Here is a 17982-nt window from a genome sequence, read left to right on the forward strand (position 1 = left end):
AAAAACAACAACAACACAGTAAACTTCATAGCGGTTTCACAAAATAAATGCAGGTGACTGTAGACAACAAGCCTACAAACAAGATTTTAGCACCAAACACCCAAATCAAGGCAAAATTCAAGGTTACAAAAATTTTTTTAACGAAAGGCTAAAAATAATCAAAGAATGGGGAGAAGAGAATGATAAATAATTGATTAGTTTTAGGAGTCAAATTTGAAGCTAAAAATAAAAATATTTAAGAATTAAAAGTGACTACTCAATAATATATTTTGCCCATAATTGATACAGGATGTCTTTGTAAAGGGTTTGGTTGCCTGGGTCTTGGTTGTAGTGGGGTTCAGGAAAGCAGGGCTAAAGTGCTGTTTTTGTAAACTTGTAACCTAAACATCTCCATGAGTTAGGATGTCTGTTTAGACTCCAAGAAGCTCCTTCTCACATCCTTTAAAGGCAAGTTGCTGAGGAGAGACAGAGTGAGTTAGATGGGATGTTGCTTTTAATCCTGGGGTAAATAAGGCCTTGAATGTCCCCACTCCTGCCCCGGGTGACCTGCTTCAATTTTCTGATTAGGGTCACTCAGTCACAGGAAGTCAAAGCAAAGGGCAGGAGTTGTTTGGTTGTTTGTTTGTTTGGGGGTTGGGGGCTGGCTGGGGAAAAGCTGAGCCTATGAGACCCAGCATCATCACCACCATATACAATCTCTCCTTGTTTTTTTTTCTCTCAGGTCCCTGGAGGGAACCTCCACAGGGCAGCAAGATCCCAGGCTGCTGCTCTCTGAAAGTGGCTGGTGATGGACTCAGGGTTGGGGCAGGGGAGGAGGAAAGAGCCAGCCCCCAGCCCCTAATCTCACTCACACTTCACCATCAACTTCACAGGAAATACAGGAAGCCTCCAGTGATCTTAGGAAAGAAAAGACAAAAAGTCGTCTTCTATAGCTGTGAATTTAAGTGTTGGGAAATATATACACATATATAAAGAGAGCACTGAAACACGCAGAAAAGAGAGAGAAGAAATCGGATAGGTCACCGAACCTCTCCTGATAATAGCTTGTGCATCTGTGAAAGGGGCAAATGAAACTAAATGTCTTGACTTAGTCCGAACAGTCTCTGATTCTTTTTGGTGAGGAAGGGACAGTGAAAAAATAGGCCCAAGGCAGACCGATGATCCCTTTCACCCTATTTGGGATGGTGGTTCGCACTTCCCATGACAGAACGGTCATTTCTGAGATGGCCCAGGGGACATTTTGTAAGAGGGTCCTACTGTTTGCCTCTCGCCTTAATGCTTACTCCGACACACACACACACACGCACACACACACACACTTTTTCTTTTCCCCAAGGGAATTGTTTGCGATTGAACAAGTGGAAGCATAAATAGCTTTGCGGAACTATTTAGGTAAGTCAATATGCAATTATGTAAAAGTCTATGATAAGGCTCCCTTGGAAGCAGAAAGCACTGGGGAATAAGGGCGCATTTCTCTCTCCTAGGCGAGGCCAGTGTGGGAGGCTGTTTCACTGTGTCTTGGGGGCCGACAGGACTGGATTCGCTTCCATCTCAGACGCTTTCCTAGATTTTGTTTCTCGGTTTCTGCCGCAGTCTCTCTTTCCCTCTTTGTGTTTCTGTCGCCGTCACTGTTTCTCCCCACTTTCCTTCCACCTGCCTCTTCCTCGCAGCATCCTCCTCCCCTCGCTCCCCGGGCCAGGGTTAGCCGCCTCCCTCCGAGGTGTGAGCGACGCGCGAGGAGCGGGCGGTGCGGCAGAGAGAGGCAGGCGCGCCCGTGGTGACTCCCCCCTTCCACCCGGCAATAGCGGCTGGAACCGGGAGAAGAAACCGCATCCATCCCCATGCGATTCTCCAGCGGCCGCTAATCCCATTAGCGCACCTGAAATAATAACCTTGCCCACAAACGCGCGTTTGTTCCAGCCCGCCTCCGAGAGGGCCGCCAGGGGTGCAGGGGCCCCCGGAGGTGGGGAGGGGCGGGTCCCCGAAGGCTCCGGAGTCCCGGAGGGCTCCCCCACCCCAAACTGCTTCGGCCTCAGAGGAAGAAGCGGGAGACCGGTGGCACCCCAGGGCTCACGGCGCCTCTGGGAGGAACCGTCCAGGAACCAAGGCAAGAAGCTTCCAGAATTAGGCTAATTGGCGAGGGGCGGCGGGGTGAGCCCAAGTCCCCGAATCCAGGTGGGGAGAGAGGCGCCCTCGGGTGCTCAGCCCCAAGAACCTGCACGCAGAGCCCGGTGCCCCGAGTCGCCGCGCCCGGGTCCGCAGATTCTTGCGCTCCAGTTCCAGGGCCGCTACCCAGGCGGCGCACGCCTGACCCCACCCCTCGACCCCCCACGCCGGCACAGGCTGGGACGAACCCCAACGAGACCCGATCGCGATCTAGAATGGGGGAAGAGGGTGCACTGGCAGGAGAGGGGACCTTTTCACCTGTAGCTCTTTCCAGATGGTTCGGGGTCCCCGGAGAACAAGCCCCCAGCACCGCCGCCCCGTAACAGCCCAGTGTGAGCACACTGGGGGCCCCCAGCGCGGACAGCGTATCCTGCAGGGCTCCCCGCCCGCCCTTTAGGAGTCTGCGCTCCCTGCGGTGCAGGCAGGCCCAGGGTTCCGGGTGGCTCGGCTCGCAGGGACCCGGCCACACTGCGGGCGCCGGGGGATCTGGCTCCCCGCCACGCACAGGCGACCCGACAGCCCCTCAGAAGGCTCAGCGGTGGAAGGACCCACTCGGTAAAGAGTCCCGGAAGTGGCCGCCGATCCGCCAGTAAATGAAGTTGTCCTGGATGAGGTCTCGGAAGAGGGGGAACCTCTCAGAGCTGTGGGCTCGGCTGTGAACCGGTTTCTCTGCGGCTTATACGTCGACTTCTCTCATAAGTTATGTTTTCAGATTGGTCCTTTCTTGCATACATCGCCTGGAAAAGGAATAATGATTTTTTAGCAAGCATAGCCAGAGTCTGAAGTTATTTTATTTTTTAAAGACAAGGAAAGATGATATTTATTTTTGCCATTTTAAAAATAAGGGCACGGAAAAGTAGGTTTTCGAATATTAACAAGTGAATAACTACTCAGCGGGCGTCCTTCAGTTTCTTCTAGTTCTTTGCTTCTCTGTGTTTTTTACGGTACCAGAATTCTTTCTGAACTGCAGGAAGCCTTCGATAGTTTTCTTACTCATTGGATAACTCAATGAAATGTTAAAATATTTATTTTTGAATAATCAGTAGATTTTTGTCTGAAGGTTTTCACAAAATACGTGCCTTTATGCACTCCAGCATGGAATCTAGCCACGACCAGTCTGGCTCCTCCTGTTGCTTCAAAGGTAAATGTTCGCATTTAGCGACTGGAGTCGGTCCCCAGCACTCAGTACTTCCACTCCTAGTTTAGAATTTATCAAACGCACGAATACCTGTGATTGGTTCCTGTAAGAACTGTCTACGTTTTCCAGCTATTGTTAGTAGGGTCCTTGTTGTTGTTCTAATCTGAACTATTGGAACCAAATGGAATCTTATAAAATAAACTTTCACAATTCAATTGATTATGCTAAAGGTGAAACGACACCCACCGCAGCCATCACCACCGACATCTCCCATCCTTACCCCCAATCACCACCATCTCTGTAGACCAACTGAAACCATCCTATTCTTTTACCTTGGAATGCAAGCAGTCTCACTGCTTTAGATAGTCAATGTCAGCCCAAGTTCTCTGGCATATCTATATTTAACATAATATTTTCAAGTCATTCTGACATGGTGCCACATCAAGATGTATATTTGAAGTAGATCATTGAAACATATTTATGCATCAATAAAATGTCCTAAATCTGCCTCCTTTTCACTATTGGATTTTTATTAAAGGGCACCCTAATAACTAGTCATGTATTACTACGCTTTTTCTTTCTTAATGAAATAAAGAAGTTTAACTTCAGAAAAGCAGATGAACAGTTTCAAGAGCCTGGCACCCAAGTCTATGCTTCTTCCACCAAAATCAGCTTGACTTCTCCATATTTTATTGGTGCTGGACTTTATCAGTTCTCTGTAACTGTCATTACTCAGAAGCTGTGTCAGTATCAAAAAGAGGTTAAAGTTAGCTTCATGAGTTGTTTTTTTTTTTTTTTTTTTTTTGTACAAAGCTTCCATAATGCTGGAACTCCACAAATAGTTTTAGAATCACAACCAAAATGTATACAATATTTTTTAATGTTTAAGAGAACATCAGTCTCTGTTACACGAAAGCATCTGACTGTGAATTTTACCCACACTTTTTCCCACATGTGGTCTCCAAGTGAAAACACTGAAGTTTCACATTTTTATACAATTATGCCAACAAGGAACTGTGCTACAGTTTTTCTAATTACCTATCTTATTCCTCCCCTCCTAAAAATACTTTTCTTGATTACTGAACAATGTCATGTTCTGGATTTCAAAAATTAATTTGTACACCCTGGATTACCTAGGCAATAGATACATTTAACTTTGACTGTCGAGCAAATTCACACTCAGAGCCAAGCAACTATACACATAGACTTTTCAGAGATGCCTGGCTTGTCCCATCATCTTTTTCTTCCCATGCTGACTCTGTGCACTCACACACATACACAGCTGTATTAAATATAGGTTTTAGTTTTGTGCCTTAGTCAACAATGTCCTAAACTTGGATTTGAACACATGATTAGACCACAAAACCTGTCTGTGAGTCTCAGTTGGGTCCTATGGTCATCTCCTATTACTCACCAGCATCAAATTATCCCCTCCCCCAAGTACTGGACAAGAAAAAAAAGTTTCTTAAATCATAGAGACTGTAGTTTTTCTATTGTCCAGTAGACGGCACAAAAGATCAAGCCTTCAAATGCTGAACAATCCACCAAAGCTGTTTGGTCTGGTTTGAGTATGTTTGAGTGTACTGTTCATTTCAACTAGTCAGTCTGCCAGCCAGCTAGCCAGTGCTGTATCCATGAAGCAGAGAAAAATCCTCAAACTTAAAATAACTTTGCAAAGTTCTGAAATGTAGCGATATGAAGAAAAGATTTGTGTACCTGCTCACCGAAATGCTGCTTTAGATAACGTACCAACCATTATAAATGAGGTGTTTGGAAGGAAATGTTACTGAGAAGTTTATTGTTTAAGTTACCTTTAAAGAAATGAAACTGAGATAAAATACAAGGCATTTCATTTATAATTATCTTTTAATAGATGAAAATATTTGCAACCTGAACCTTCAAAATTCTATATTGGAATTTTGCAGAGTGCATCTATACTTTTTGTTAAACTCAACACACAACTTAGACCAGAAAATCAAGTATTGTATTTCACATGGGCTAATGTATGCATGCATATATAATCTGTAGTAGAAAAGGGGAAGAAATTTTCTAGAAATTTTTTGAATAGCTTTTGGAGACTATTGGATGATGAAGCCATTAGAAATAACTTAGTTGAAACTTGCCTCTCCTAGAGCAATGTGTGACTGTAGCGAATATTTATATTTTACTAAAAGCCTTCTATTTCTCTTTTCATTCTGCAGACGCTCCTTATGTAGAAGTGGGGGGAGAGGGTAAAGTGTGGGCTAATAACTCATTTCCCAGTTAATTTTATTAAGAATTTATAGCACTGTTTAGAAAGTTTTAAGACAACCATAAATTTTATTAGGAATATTTTATTAAGCCCTCCATTTAATTAATAAAAGACCTCTATAACTTCTGAAAATGTCAGAGCTAGTAATTATGTTAACCAGTGTAATTTTTCCCCCTCTAGAGACCAAAGCGTTTTAATAATTTGAAATAGAAAAGTGGTAAGGAAAACACCCCCACACACACACCTCCAAAATTTTTTTCTTCACTTTTGCATTATCCAGTCAGAATATAGTGAGTTAGGTATTCTCCCTGTGATGGCCGCAGAGCCTCAGCTGACCTTTCATTGACTCCTGAACTGGACCCAGACATTCTTTGTTTTCTGAAGCAAAATGCAGTAAACAAACCTCAGGGTTCTTATAGCCAGGATTGCTTTGGGGCACTTGATTAACGTCTTCCCTAATCCTGTCGGTTAACCCCCTTTCATATCACCTAACCAGGTTTCTCCCTTTTATAGACCTCTAAATAGTTTATTTCACTTTTCTCACAGCCATTCATTAGCTTTGACTTCTTGGTACCTTTCTCATCCAGGCTCTTATCTCCAACATTCCTCTATTATCTCTACTAGATTCTAAATCTATTTCCTTTAAACTGTCTTTCTCTCCTCTTATTTCTGTTTTTTGAAATGCAAATACTAATGTGAGGTGAGATTCAGAGGATAAATGTTCTTGAAGAGCAAATCCCAAACCTCCAGTCCACAGGACAACCTAAAGAGTAATCACAACATTTTAACAGGCAACTTAAAGTTAGGTGGCAGATGATAAACCCTTATCATTCTGTGAACACAGCTGCCAAACTCGATTGATTAACAGGCTTTTGTTTATTTTGGGCTGGCAAATACACACACATTTTACCTTAAGAGGTGCCGTTTTAATTTCTGAGGGTTTTGGAGCTGACTCATCAGTGTGAACTTCAGGGACAAAAGCCTGGATATAGATCTTTCCATTGGCAGAATTCCTTATAGGATAATAGAAAACTAGAGGGAAGTTCTCAGAGAGGACTGTACCAACAGTCTCCTTGCCAGAGGGTCTAAGCAACAGAAACCTAGGCCCCAGACTGCCCCTTTAAAGTCCTCATTCTCTATCTTTGGGAAGATGGTAAGGTGGGTATGGAAGGCCCAGGTAGAGGGGCAAATGCCAGAACTCTTCACCAGGCCAAGTTTTTGCAAAATAAAAGTACTTTTGCCTTAAAAAGTAAGTATTTGCCATAAGCTAAAGATAGGTACTGTCAGAGAACAGGTATAAGTATCAGCATTGGTTTTCTAAGATACCTAGAACTATTCTTTTACCTTTTCCTTTTTCTTTTAATAGATGATTAATTGCTGCTCTGCTACAGCTTTTTTTTTTTTTTTATGGCTACTATATTGCAACCCCATAGTCTGTGCAGTTTCTCTCAGCAAGCCCCAACTGTAATAACTGTTTGCTAATTGTAAAATCCTTATCCAGAATGAGGTTTGGGCAAACAATTTGTACTACTATAATTACATTGTAAAAGTGTTTTAGTCTCCTGATTGTTCAGAATTAATCTTATAAAGGCCTAGGACCATCAGCTTCCCAGTTATACTTGGAAAGGAAGGGAGGGAAGAAAGAAGACACTTTTCAAAGCTAATGAGTTTAGCTTAAGCCCACCAACCCAAAGTATGTCTCTTTTAAGGAAAATCTGTTTGTAGGTAATTTAAAGTTGAAGATCATGCTTGAAGAGCATGACAGTCTTAGGTTTGGGGTTGTGCTGGAAAAGGAGAGACTTACCTGAATCTTCTTTTTCCATTCCAGCTAGAAAACAAAAGAGGAAACTTACCAGAAAGCATCAATACAAAATACATTCTATTGTCAAAGAACTATGTATATCAAAACTGGCCTCTTCACACTTGAAAACGTGGCGGCAGACTTGAGGTAACTCCAAGCCTTAGTCTTTGCCTGAGAACCCCTAGGACTGTTAAAGACTACGGTCACCAAAATGCATTTCGCCGTAAATTTCTCTCGGTTAGATTATACTTACACAATTCCCTTCGCAGTTCATTTTAGAATCATAAATGTAGCTGTGCCCATGTCAGTGTTTGGCTTGACGCCCCCACCCCCTACTTCGCTCCCCACTGCCGCCACTCGCGCTTATGCCCAGGGGGCCTGCTGGAGAAATCGAGCTTACAGCCCACCTAGCAGCCATCGGAAGGCGCCCAGGTGTTGGCCGAGACCGGCTGGGGTTCCAGGAAGACGGCCGGCCCAGTTTGGTCCTCTCTGCAATCGGAAAAGGATTGCCTTTCCTGGCCCAGTCAGCGCAGCCTCCCGAGAATTAAACAGAGAAATAGTCTTCCTCGAGACCGGGAGTTTCTATTTTGGCCTGAAATTCTGTTTCCAAGTTCACATCGGGGAAGGGCTGGGGAATAGGGGAGTGGGGAGGTGCGGGGTGGGGTGCTGGTGTCAGGCAGTGGCATAAAGGCGCTGGTAATTCACCTGGATACTCTCCGCACTGACACGCGGCCCTGCCTTCACCTCACGCGTGATGTATCGAGGAGTTTGCACCAGAAAACTCTACATTTGTTTCCGATGGAGGAAAGTAAAAGATCTTAAAACTTGGGGCGTGAGGTGGTAAGGAAGAAGAAGAGAGAGATGCAAATGATGAGGGATCCTAGGATGAGTAGTTAAAAGAGAACGCTTTCAAGGCAAAACGCATCCGCCTTGGGAGAACGTGTCTGTCCTTCGGACACACTTGGGGCGAGTTCGGAGTTGGGGAGGGGATGATGTGCGCGAGGCTGGGAAAGCTGAGATGCTCGACTTTATGAAAACTCTACTCTTGGAGGGAACCGGGCGTTGACTCAGGAGAAGTAGTAAAAGAGGCAATACTCGTCGCTTAGGGAAGGGAGGTACGTGCGCTCAGTGCAACCTGATTCCAGATCTATGTTCTGATGTTCGCCCTGGGTCCCCTGCTCCTCCAAAGCCCACTTAAACAGAAACTTGAGTTTTGTCTCTTGGACTGATGAGAATTCTCTTTTAGTTTGCGCGTTAAGAGTTGTCTTCGATACATGTTAGAACTCCTGATCTTTTCCAATCTCTGAGGATGCGAGCCCTAATCTTTCTCGAAACTCTTCTCCCTACCTACACCTCCCCCGCTTCGGGGTGAGGGTTGGTCCGCAGCTGGCCGTGTGGGAAGAAGGTAGGGGCGAAGCAAGCAAGGGGCCGGCTGCTTTGGGAGAGTCAGCCTTTTGGCCACCATCAGGGCGGGAATCGGGACTGGCAGTTTGCATTCCCGGCAGATCGAAGCTCCCTGCTGATCGATTATTTGATAATTGATTTTCCCCGCAGCCAATGCGCGGCAGCCTTGGCAAGGGCGCCTTCTGATTGGTCGAGCCCTCCTCCCGGCTGCCTACCGAGATTTGGGTGAGCTCATTTTCCAGTCGACCGCAGGGGGAGTTTTCTGCGAGGTTTCTGTCGAGGGAGGAAAAAAAAAATCCTGCTCCGAGCCGAGCGAGCTGCGAGCCCTGCTCTGGGATGTGAGGTTTCCAGCCCGCTGGTCGAGCGGCTACGACTGAGCCATCTCGGCATATCAGAGCCGGGCGGGCAGAAAAATGAAAATGGCACCACTAAATACAATAATAAAAGACAGGTTTAGAGTGGGAGAATAAAGAAAAGGAATTTTCTTGTTTAAACTGGAGAAGAGGTATTTAAAAGGAGAAAGTTCACACTAGTGGCTGGTTGGGGCCTCCGAGTTGTGGGTAGGGGCAGCTTTTTGTCTGAAATTTCAACCCCTGAAGTGAATTTCTTTTTCTTTGGCACTGGGAGTTTTTTCCCTGCGCCGGACTGGGGATTGAAAAGCGGAGTAAGGGTAAGAAGGTCCGGGAAGAAGAGCGCGGGGCGTCGCCGCGGAAAGAGCACGGCGGAGGCCGGAGCCCCTCGGCGCCTCGAAGACAAAGGCGGCGCGGCTGTAGCCCTAGCCGAGCGCGCCGACCCCGCCGCGTCGCGCCGCGCCCTGGGCGCACGGCCGCCTCTTCGGGAGCCGGTCGGAGAAAGAGCTTCACTCCCCCCGGCTCCTGACCCGGGCTCCACCCGCGAGGTCTGGGCTGCTCCGAGCCCGAGTCGGGTTTCGCTTTCCAGCGATCATAAATAGCTTCGTGTTTGTAAACAGGCGCTGGGGGCACATTCCCGGCTCTCGGCTCATTGTTCCCTCCCTTCCTCTCTCACTTCGCGCAGGACGCCGGGGCTGGGGCTGGGGCCTCCGGGACTAGGAGATGGGGAGGTTCAGACCCCCAGAATGAGAAAAGACAAGCATTTGCTTTCTCGGGGCGAGTGTCCACCTCTGACAGCAAAAAAAAAAAAAAAAACTCTTAAGCTAGATCTGCAGAAAGCCCCAGCCATCCCCACCCCACGTTCTCAGAACTCCTAAGCAGACCCTTTCGCAGCCTTGCTCCTGCTCCTCTTCCTCTTCGCTCTCGGTTTGACTTTTATACGTGGAGTATTGGTTCTAAGAATCCACTACTTTCTGCATCAGCCCCCCCTCCGACCCGAAAAACACAGTCAGACCCCAATAATTTCGAGGAAAGTCAGGAAGTCTATCCGCCGAACCCTGTGCAAAAAAAACTCCTTCTGCGGTTTGTCCCGCGTTTATTCCCGATTTATTTCAAGAGAGTCAGCTTTGGGGAGAGAGTCTGGAGGGGGAGGGAGAGAAAAGAATACGGAAAATAAAACCGGCGGCGGGGGTCTTCTGCCTGCGCTTGTGCGCGTGTGCCCTGGGTGTGTGGGTGTTTGTGCCTGGGCGTGCGATTTAATGGAGCGCCTTTCTGCCTCTCCAGTGCGGCCAGAGCTCGCTTCGCGCACCCACCCCTGCCGAGGAGTCTACTTGCTGCAGCCCAATGCATTGTGTAAGACGCGACCTGTTATGGCCACCACTACTTCCGGGTTCTAGCATTCTGGTCGGAATCCACCTCTCCGCCTGTGCAACACACACTTTACACACGCACGGGGACTGCAAGCGGGCAGCATCGATCGTGGCTCCTTTAAGACAAACTCAGACAGACATTTTTTTTAAACCTCCTCCTCTAATCTCCCTCCAGTGCAGCAGTTGCAAAGACGGAGAGAGAGAGAGAGAGAGAGAGAGAGAAAGAGAGCGAGCGAGAGAAGAGAGAAACTGATTAGGAATTAGGACTGATTCAAGGGAAGCGAACGCTAGGGCTTTGTGCATTTGAATATTAACATTTGAGGTGTTCTGACCAGAAGAAGACAGAGCGGATGATCATTCATTCACCACGTTGACAACCTCGCCTGTGATTGACAGCCGGAGTGGCAGAAAGCCATGAGATTTGGTAGTTGGGTCTGAGGGGCGCTCTTTTTTTTTTTTTTAACTGATTTTTTGGGGAGAGAAGATCTGCTCTTTTTTTTTTTTCCTTGCCCCTGCTGCTGTCTTGGAAACGGAGCGCTTTTATGCTCAGTGACTCGGGCGCCTTGCTTCAGGTCCCGTAGACCGAAGATCTGGGACCAGTAGCTCACGTTGCTGGAGACGTTAAGGGATTTTTCGTCGTGCTTTTTTTTTTTTTTTTTCCGGGGGAGTTTACGTATTTGTTTCTTTTCACACTGGCCTTAAAGAGGATATATTAGAAGTTGAAGTAGGAAGGGAGCCAGGGAGGCCGATGGCGCAAAGGGTACGTATTAAAAAACAATTGTGGAACTCAAATGTGAGATTAAATTGAAACGTGGCTGAAAGACACTGCTAAAAAGTTTCCTTTTTTCTCTGTCTTTTTTTGAATGAGGCTCCTAAAGCCGTGGCCTAAAGCAAGAGGATTTAGTCAATGCATCTGTAGACTTATGCATGTTACATGTAATTGTTAATTCAAGGAATCAAGTTTCCTATAGGTTCCTAACCAGCAGCTATATAAATAAAAATACAAGCTCAGACAATCATCTGTTTAAAAATCAAAAAGCGCTGGATACTTGATGTTATATAGCCTGAACATTCAAGGAGCAGAAGTTTAAAGCTATTTTTAAACTAAAATAAGCAGTGAGAAACTTCTTATATGTTATTGATTATGCTCATCTTTAATATCGCTGGAAGGGTTTAGCATTTTTAAGCAAATAACTGTCATAGTACAAAAGTTTTGGGGGGGTCGGAAAGCATTCATCTTTTTAAAGTAATTTTAATGTACGTGACTTTTTATACAAGGTAATATTTTGTAAGTTTTTCTTAGCAAAGCCCTACACTAATTGGATACTAAGCACACAACTATTCACTTTAAAAATGCAATACTAATTTCCCCAATATTCCTATTTGAATGGAAATGTAGTGAGAGTAAAGTGAGACAATGACAACCCAACAGAGGTAGTTTCTTTAAAGAAAGGGGATCTACAAAAAAGCCTTCCTTGCATAAATTGTGCCCTGGCCCTCAAAGCGCTGTTTGCAAAAGAAAGTTACTAGGCTGACACATTTTTTCTTTACTCCTTTGGTTCAGGCAAATGTCAGCGTTCTTCCAAACTCTTTTCACACCTCTGGCTTTAAGGAGATGAAAGTGGCAATTCCTCTTTGAAAATCATTTCACTCTCGGTGCCTGCAAATCTTGGGAAAAGAACTTGCCTGAAATGAAGCAATGAGAAAAACCTCAATAGCTAAATTTTGCACACAAAAATAATGACAATATGAAAGTAGTTTTTCTGGAGAAGGAAGATGGGGGGGGGGGGTAGAATGAATGTGCATTTACTTTTAAATTTGCTTTAAACCTGATGACTAACATCTACCTCATTGCCTTCTAGTTTAGGGAGAAAGTTCATAGCAGTAGAAAAAATGTAGTATAACTGCTCCAGCTATAGATTTTCTTTTAACTTGGGGGGAATATTGGCTAATTCTAAATTCAGCCCTAATGTCCAAGAGAAGTTACCCTTCTCTGAGTTTCATTTATAAAGGGGGCAGTTAGTTTTGTATGATTTTGCAGAGTTTGTCTTGGAGAGCAAAGGAAATGCAGTGTCTTGCAGGACTGCCTAACCCCACGCTGGCAGGGAAATAAAATGAGAAGCCTGTCTGAATTCACGTGCTTGGCTTAGCTGTTCTCATCGTAACTTTTTTTTTTTTTTAATTCTCCCTGATGGGAAGGGGCTGTGAAACTAGGCAGGTTTGTTGCACTGTCCTGGCACGTTTTATTATTGTGATTTTGAATTTCCTCCTCTAGAGACATGCACAATTTACCTTCTGCCCTCCGGGAGAATGCCTCCCTTTCTTCCTTCTTTCTTCCCTCCTTCCTTGCCAAAGGATCCTGAATTTCTGACTAGTTGATAGGGACACAAGTTAGGGCAAGACCATTCCATCTAGCCGAGTCTCACTGAGAATCCTAGAATTTTTACCTAAAAAAAAATTTTTTTTTTTTAATGAGAAATCTCAGTTACAGAGAGGCCAGGCCCCCGAATTCGGGGTTGAAGGATCCATCTGGACTGACGTTGTATAAGCTCCGTGCCCTGCTGTCTCCCCTATGTGCCTGCCTGGCCTTCTGAATCTTGTTTCTCTCCTGTTTGTCATGCAGTACGACGATCTTCCCCATTACGGGGGCATGGATGGAGTAGGCATTCCCTCCACGATGTATGGGGACCCGCATGCGGCCAGGTCCATGCAGCCCGTCCACCACCTGAACCACGGGCCTCCTCTGCACTCGCATCAATATCCGCACACAGCCCACACCAACGCCATGGCTCCCAGCATGGGTTCCTCGGTCAATGACGCTTTAAAGAGAGATAAAGATGCCATTTATGGGTAGGTACGACGGGCAGCAGGTTCAGCAGTTTCGAGGCGAGGCTTTCTTTCCCCATTTCCCTTTGCCCTTGATAGGAGGAAAGTCAGAGCCCTCTGGATTTGGAGGTACATTATTCGGTGACTTTTCATTCTCTTTGCATGGAGATTGGGGGAGGCGGCCAGCCCAGACGCCCCCCGCCCCCGTCTCCGCTCAGGCTCCGCGCGGGTCCAGTGTCCAGCTCCTCCGAGGCCATGCCCGCGGAGGGGTCGCCGTGCGGAAGTTGCCAAAGGTCCCTCGGCCTCCCACCACCCCCCGCAGACTCCGGCTCCGTAGTTCAGCGGGTTGGAGTCCTCACTTGCTCGACTTCTCGGGGAGAGTGTTGGGGATTTCTAAACGTAGGCGCCTTTGTGTTGCAACGAAACTTTTAGTTTAAAGGAAAATCTTTTAAGCCACTGATTGTTCTGACTTGCTAAGTTTACTCAGCCGCCGTATGCTGGCCTTGCCACCGCACAATAAAATCAAGGGAGGACAGTTGCAGGTCAGGCAAAGGGGAACAGGCTTTGCATTTATGGAGTTTGACCACTGTAGTCGAGAAGAGGAGCTCACTGTGAATTGTTGCAGACCTTAAGAAACTTCTGGCCGTTTTAGGACTTTGTGTTTAAGGGCGAAACTTGCAGGATTTAGAAGTAGATGCGGGGTGCTCTCGGCCGGTGTAGTGTTCGCTGCGGTTCACGCCGTGTTCTCCCGGGCCCTGGGGTTAGACCAAAACCCTCTGAAAGTCACTGTGCCTACTGTGTGCTGATGTATTATTGGGGGACCGCTTTTTACTTTGCAGCCACTTTTATTTTTATTTATTTCTTCTTTTGAAAAACAAAAAAATCAGGTAACACTGACCCTCCCCGACTGGAAACCTTTTCTGCTTTATCTTTCTGGTCCCTTGTGCCATGGGCTTGTTTAAATCCCAGCGTCCTCTCCGCAGCGTTAACTGCAAATGATTTAGGCTCCCGGACAGAACATTTGGGGAAGCTTTGAAAAGGACCCCAAACTGTTAAATTCCCAGCCGGGCTGTGAGAGCTAATAAAAGACTCGAGACACCTCTTTGGGCATTAGAAGAGGCTTTTTTTGTTTTGTTTTGTTTTTAATGGGCTGAGATAAGCAACATCTAGGCCCCTTGCAATACTAGCTGCTTTGCCATTACGTGGGGACAAAATGAAAGGCCTGACCGCAGGCACATTTGAAGGAACTTTCTTAGGGGGTGGGAGGGGGGCGCTGGGGACAGTCGGCAAAGAGAGGGAAGTGTGCAGGGAGACAAGGAGGAGCCCTCCAGCCCTCTGAGGGCCTTGGGGTCAGGATCCGTGGTCCAGCCCTCTGACAGTCGGTCGGTCCCACAGCCAGAGAGATCCTTGCCCCAAGTTAGCTGAGCGCCTGCCTCCAAGGTCCCCAGAGTTTGAGCTTCCCGGGGCGGCCTCTGAGGAACCCACTTGAACGAGATTTCCCACCTCCTGCGCCCGGCGCCTTTCTCCTCTTCCAGGTCCTGGGTGTGCATCGGAGGGCCGAGGGCTGGTCGGGGTGGGAAACTTAATTCAAAATGGCTGCTGGAACCGCTTGGGTTTTATTCTTAGCAAATGTTACTAATTTCTCAGGCCAGATAGGCTGAACCGGTCTTCAGATACGGTCCATGGCTTAGGGCCTCCGACTTTCGGGGCCCAAGGAGGAAAGGGAGGTGAGCAGTCACCTGGGGGGTAGGGATGGGGGAAGGGGAACAAGGAGATGTCAAAATCAGGGAGAGGGAGGTCCCCGTCTTGAGCTCGTCCGGCTGTTTTTCTTGGGCTCCTTGTTTCACTGCCGCGGGACTAACCATTGTGTTGTTTGTGACTGTTGTATTTTCTTGCAGACACCCCCTCTTCCCTCTCTTAGCACTGATTTTTGAGAAATGTGAATTAGCTACTTGTACCCCCCGCGAGCCGGGGGTGGCGGGCGGGGACGTCTGCTCGTCAGAGTCATTCAATGAAGATATAGCCGTGTTCGCCAAACAGGTCAGCAAAATCAATGTTTCAAAAGTAAAAAGAAAAAAAAAAAAAGAAAGAAAGAACCTCCCTCCACCCGCCCCTCGCCCCAGCACATTTGCAAAAGTAACCAGCTGAACAGTCTGCCCTAAGCCAGGCCTTGTTACATCTTCCCTGAGCTTTTCCTCCTAAATCAGTGTCTGTTTGCGGATGCCTGAAAATCACCCCACTTCTGACCCACTCCCGTGCCCTAACCCGACGCAGAAAGCTCTCTCTGTAAAATGCGACCCCAAACCCCCAGCGCAGGACCTTCCTTGGAATTGGTGAGCTGGGCAGGGATCTCTTAGCAGCACAGTGCTGGGAGAAGTAACCCTGTGCTCTGGGCTTGTTTTCGGATTGTTTGACTCACACTGAAGGGTTTCTGCACGGGACGAACTCGGTGTCACCGAGTCTGTCCTGGAGGTTACATCCTGCCCCCGACAGCGTAATGAGGCAAGAAACTAGGAAGGCGACCAGATTTCAAATGTTTCTTTCTCCCCCCCCCCCTTTCCCCTCCCTCTCCCCTCTCCTTCTCACTTGTATTTAGATTCGCGCAGAAAAACCTCTCTTTTCTTCTAATCCAGAACTGGATAACTTGGTAAGAGCGGACCCCTTACTCCCCTCCCCACATCTTCCCTTCCCCACCCCCGCCTTCTCCCCAAGCTTTGCTTTGAGAGCCCTGAGGTTTCTAGACCCGTCCTCCCATAGCTTGCAAGTGGGCTGCAAGGGTTTCCATCCACCCGGCAAGTGGGCCGGGACGGGGTCCCGGGGAAATAAATTCACCTCAAGAGGGGCCGGGTGAACCGGCGCAGGGAAAGGCGAGCTTTTGTTTTTTATGACAGCCGGGCAGCGCGGCTCTAATCAGCCCGGGGATTTATCTCCGGGCCTGTCAGCGTGTGTGCTTAAACTTTGCGGACTTCCCAGCCCTCAAAGTCGCATCATGAGGGCAAGCAACCAGGCCAGACCCCCCAAACCACCAGTTTATCGGAAAGGTGTGCAGAAGGCGGCAGAAAGTTTGCAATGTGAAAAGCCAGTTTGGAGACTATTGGGAATATTTTCCGTGAACGCCTTCCAGGGAAATACCTAGTGGAGGGGTGCGGCCCTTTGGGGGTGGTGCAGGGGCAGTGGGGCTGAGAAAGAGGGGAGCTATGGGCAAGAAGAGTGTTTATGACCCCCACTTAGATGCTTGGTTGTTGTTTTAGCTGTTTTTTTCTCCTTAAGAAATATAAACCTCTAGATGGTACCCAGTCGCTGCTGTTAAGTTTTAGTGTTATGGCCATAAATCAAAATAACTCTATTTACTGGGGGGAGGGGAGGGCTGGGGATGTTAGAGCTATGACAGCCAGTTTTCTGCAAACTACGAATGGGGCCGCTCATTCTTTTTGTATCTTTGCAGATGATTCAAGCCATACAAGTATTAAGGTTTCATCTGTTGGAATTAGAGAAGGTAATTTCTCTGGCTTTTTTTCTCCTTTTGCTTCCCCCTCACGCCCAAACACATAGAAGGGGAGGGTTCAGAATGGCTGAAGTTCAGGCTTTGAAGATATTTGCATAAACGTCTTTCTTTCTGGTAATTAGTGTCAAGGCCAATCTTTGAGTCCATTTCTCTTTGCAGTTTAATTACAATTTCAGACACTAAAACTGGGATCACAAACGCCCTAGCCTTGTATTCATTCTTAATACCTTGCTGGCTTTGTGTAAGTAGTTGCAGGGCTCTGCATCCCCTTGGATGCTTAGAAAGCTATCCTGAATTTGCTTCACAGGTTGTACCTTCTCTTCTTCCTCCTAGTCTTCTTTGCTACCTCTGAGGGGGGGAAAGTTTTGTTTAGTTTTAGTGAGTTTCTGGAAGACAGTCTGAGAGCAGTGGCGGGTCAGATACAGGGGGAGAGGCAGAGTGGGAGGAGGAGTGGGCAAGGAGTGTGGAGGAGGCAGTGGGGGAGGCACTTTAAAGGTTCTGCGGAGACAAAGCAGAGTTGATATTTGTGTCAGTTTCTTGAATCTGGAAATCCTGCACACATCCCACCTTCACACTCAAGAAAGGGTGTGGGATAACGTGATTTTGCTAGCTGTTCTATAAATCTCAGCAATAAAAACTTAATGCATTGTAATTCAAAGTAACATTAAATTGCAAGCACACTGGGGTTTCTTGTGAATTTTTGCATGTCAGTGATGCCTGTGTCCTGTAAGACACCGCTCCACCTATCCCTAAATATTTTGAAGCATTCTTTTCCCTTAAAAAATTAATCAGTTTGATACCTTTTTGTGGCTGTAAGGGTTCCCCCCACACACCATATCATGAGTCTTTTTTTTTTTTTTTAAGGAAGCATCCTAATATATGCTTCTTATAGATAGCAACCCTAATTACCAATGTTAAAGGGACTTGGGTTGTCAGGCATATATCCTGTACCAACACAGTACTGGTCCTTTATATACATACATATATATGTATATTTAATTTTTTTCTTAGACATGTTGGAAAGGATTTATGATAAAAATAACTGGACAAAATTAAATAGTTTACCTTAAATGTCACCCACATAGGTCACCTCTTTAATGGCCACGGCCCCAGGAGCAGATGAATTTAACACGGGTGTTGAATATGTTGTAGCCTGTGAAGCATCTTGTCA

The 17982-nt window shown here is 46.7% G+C and overlaps 1 protein-coding gene across 5 annotated transcripts in view; it reads left to right on the forward strand.

Moving 5' to 3' along the window:
* The window catches only part of MEIS1 (Meis homeobox 1), a 145974-nt gene continuing 138307 nt past the window's right edge, over positions 10316 to 17982 (forward strand). Inside the window, exons 1-5 of one of the 5 annotated variants that reach the window (XM_018055434.1) lie at positions 10319 to 11240; positions 13104 to 13330; positions 15205 to 15346; positions 15903 to 15953; positions 16752 to 16802. In XM_018055434.1, coding sequence (XP_017910923.1) covers positions 11229 to 11240; positions 13104 to 13330; positions 15205 to 15346; positions 15903 to 15953; positions 16752 to 16802 — 483 coding nt within the window. In that variant the 5' untranslated portion in view covers positions 10319 to 11228. Of the gene's footprint in view, positions 11241 to 13103; positions 13331 to 15204; positions 15347 to 15902; positions 15954 to 16751; positions 16803 to 17982 lie in introns of all 5 variants that reach the window. The other 4 variants (XM_018055431.1, XM_018055433.1, XM_005686808.3 and 1 more) reach the window with 4 other exon arrangements.

This window comes from Capra hircus, chromosome 11 (assembly GCF_001704415.2).
Source record: "Capra hircus breed San Clemente chromosome 11, ASM170441v1, whole genome shotgun sequence".
In the NCBI taxonomy this organism is placed as follows: Eukaryota; Metazoa; Chordata; class Mammalia; order Artiodactyla; family Bovidae; genus Capra; species Capra hircus.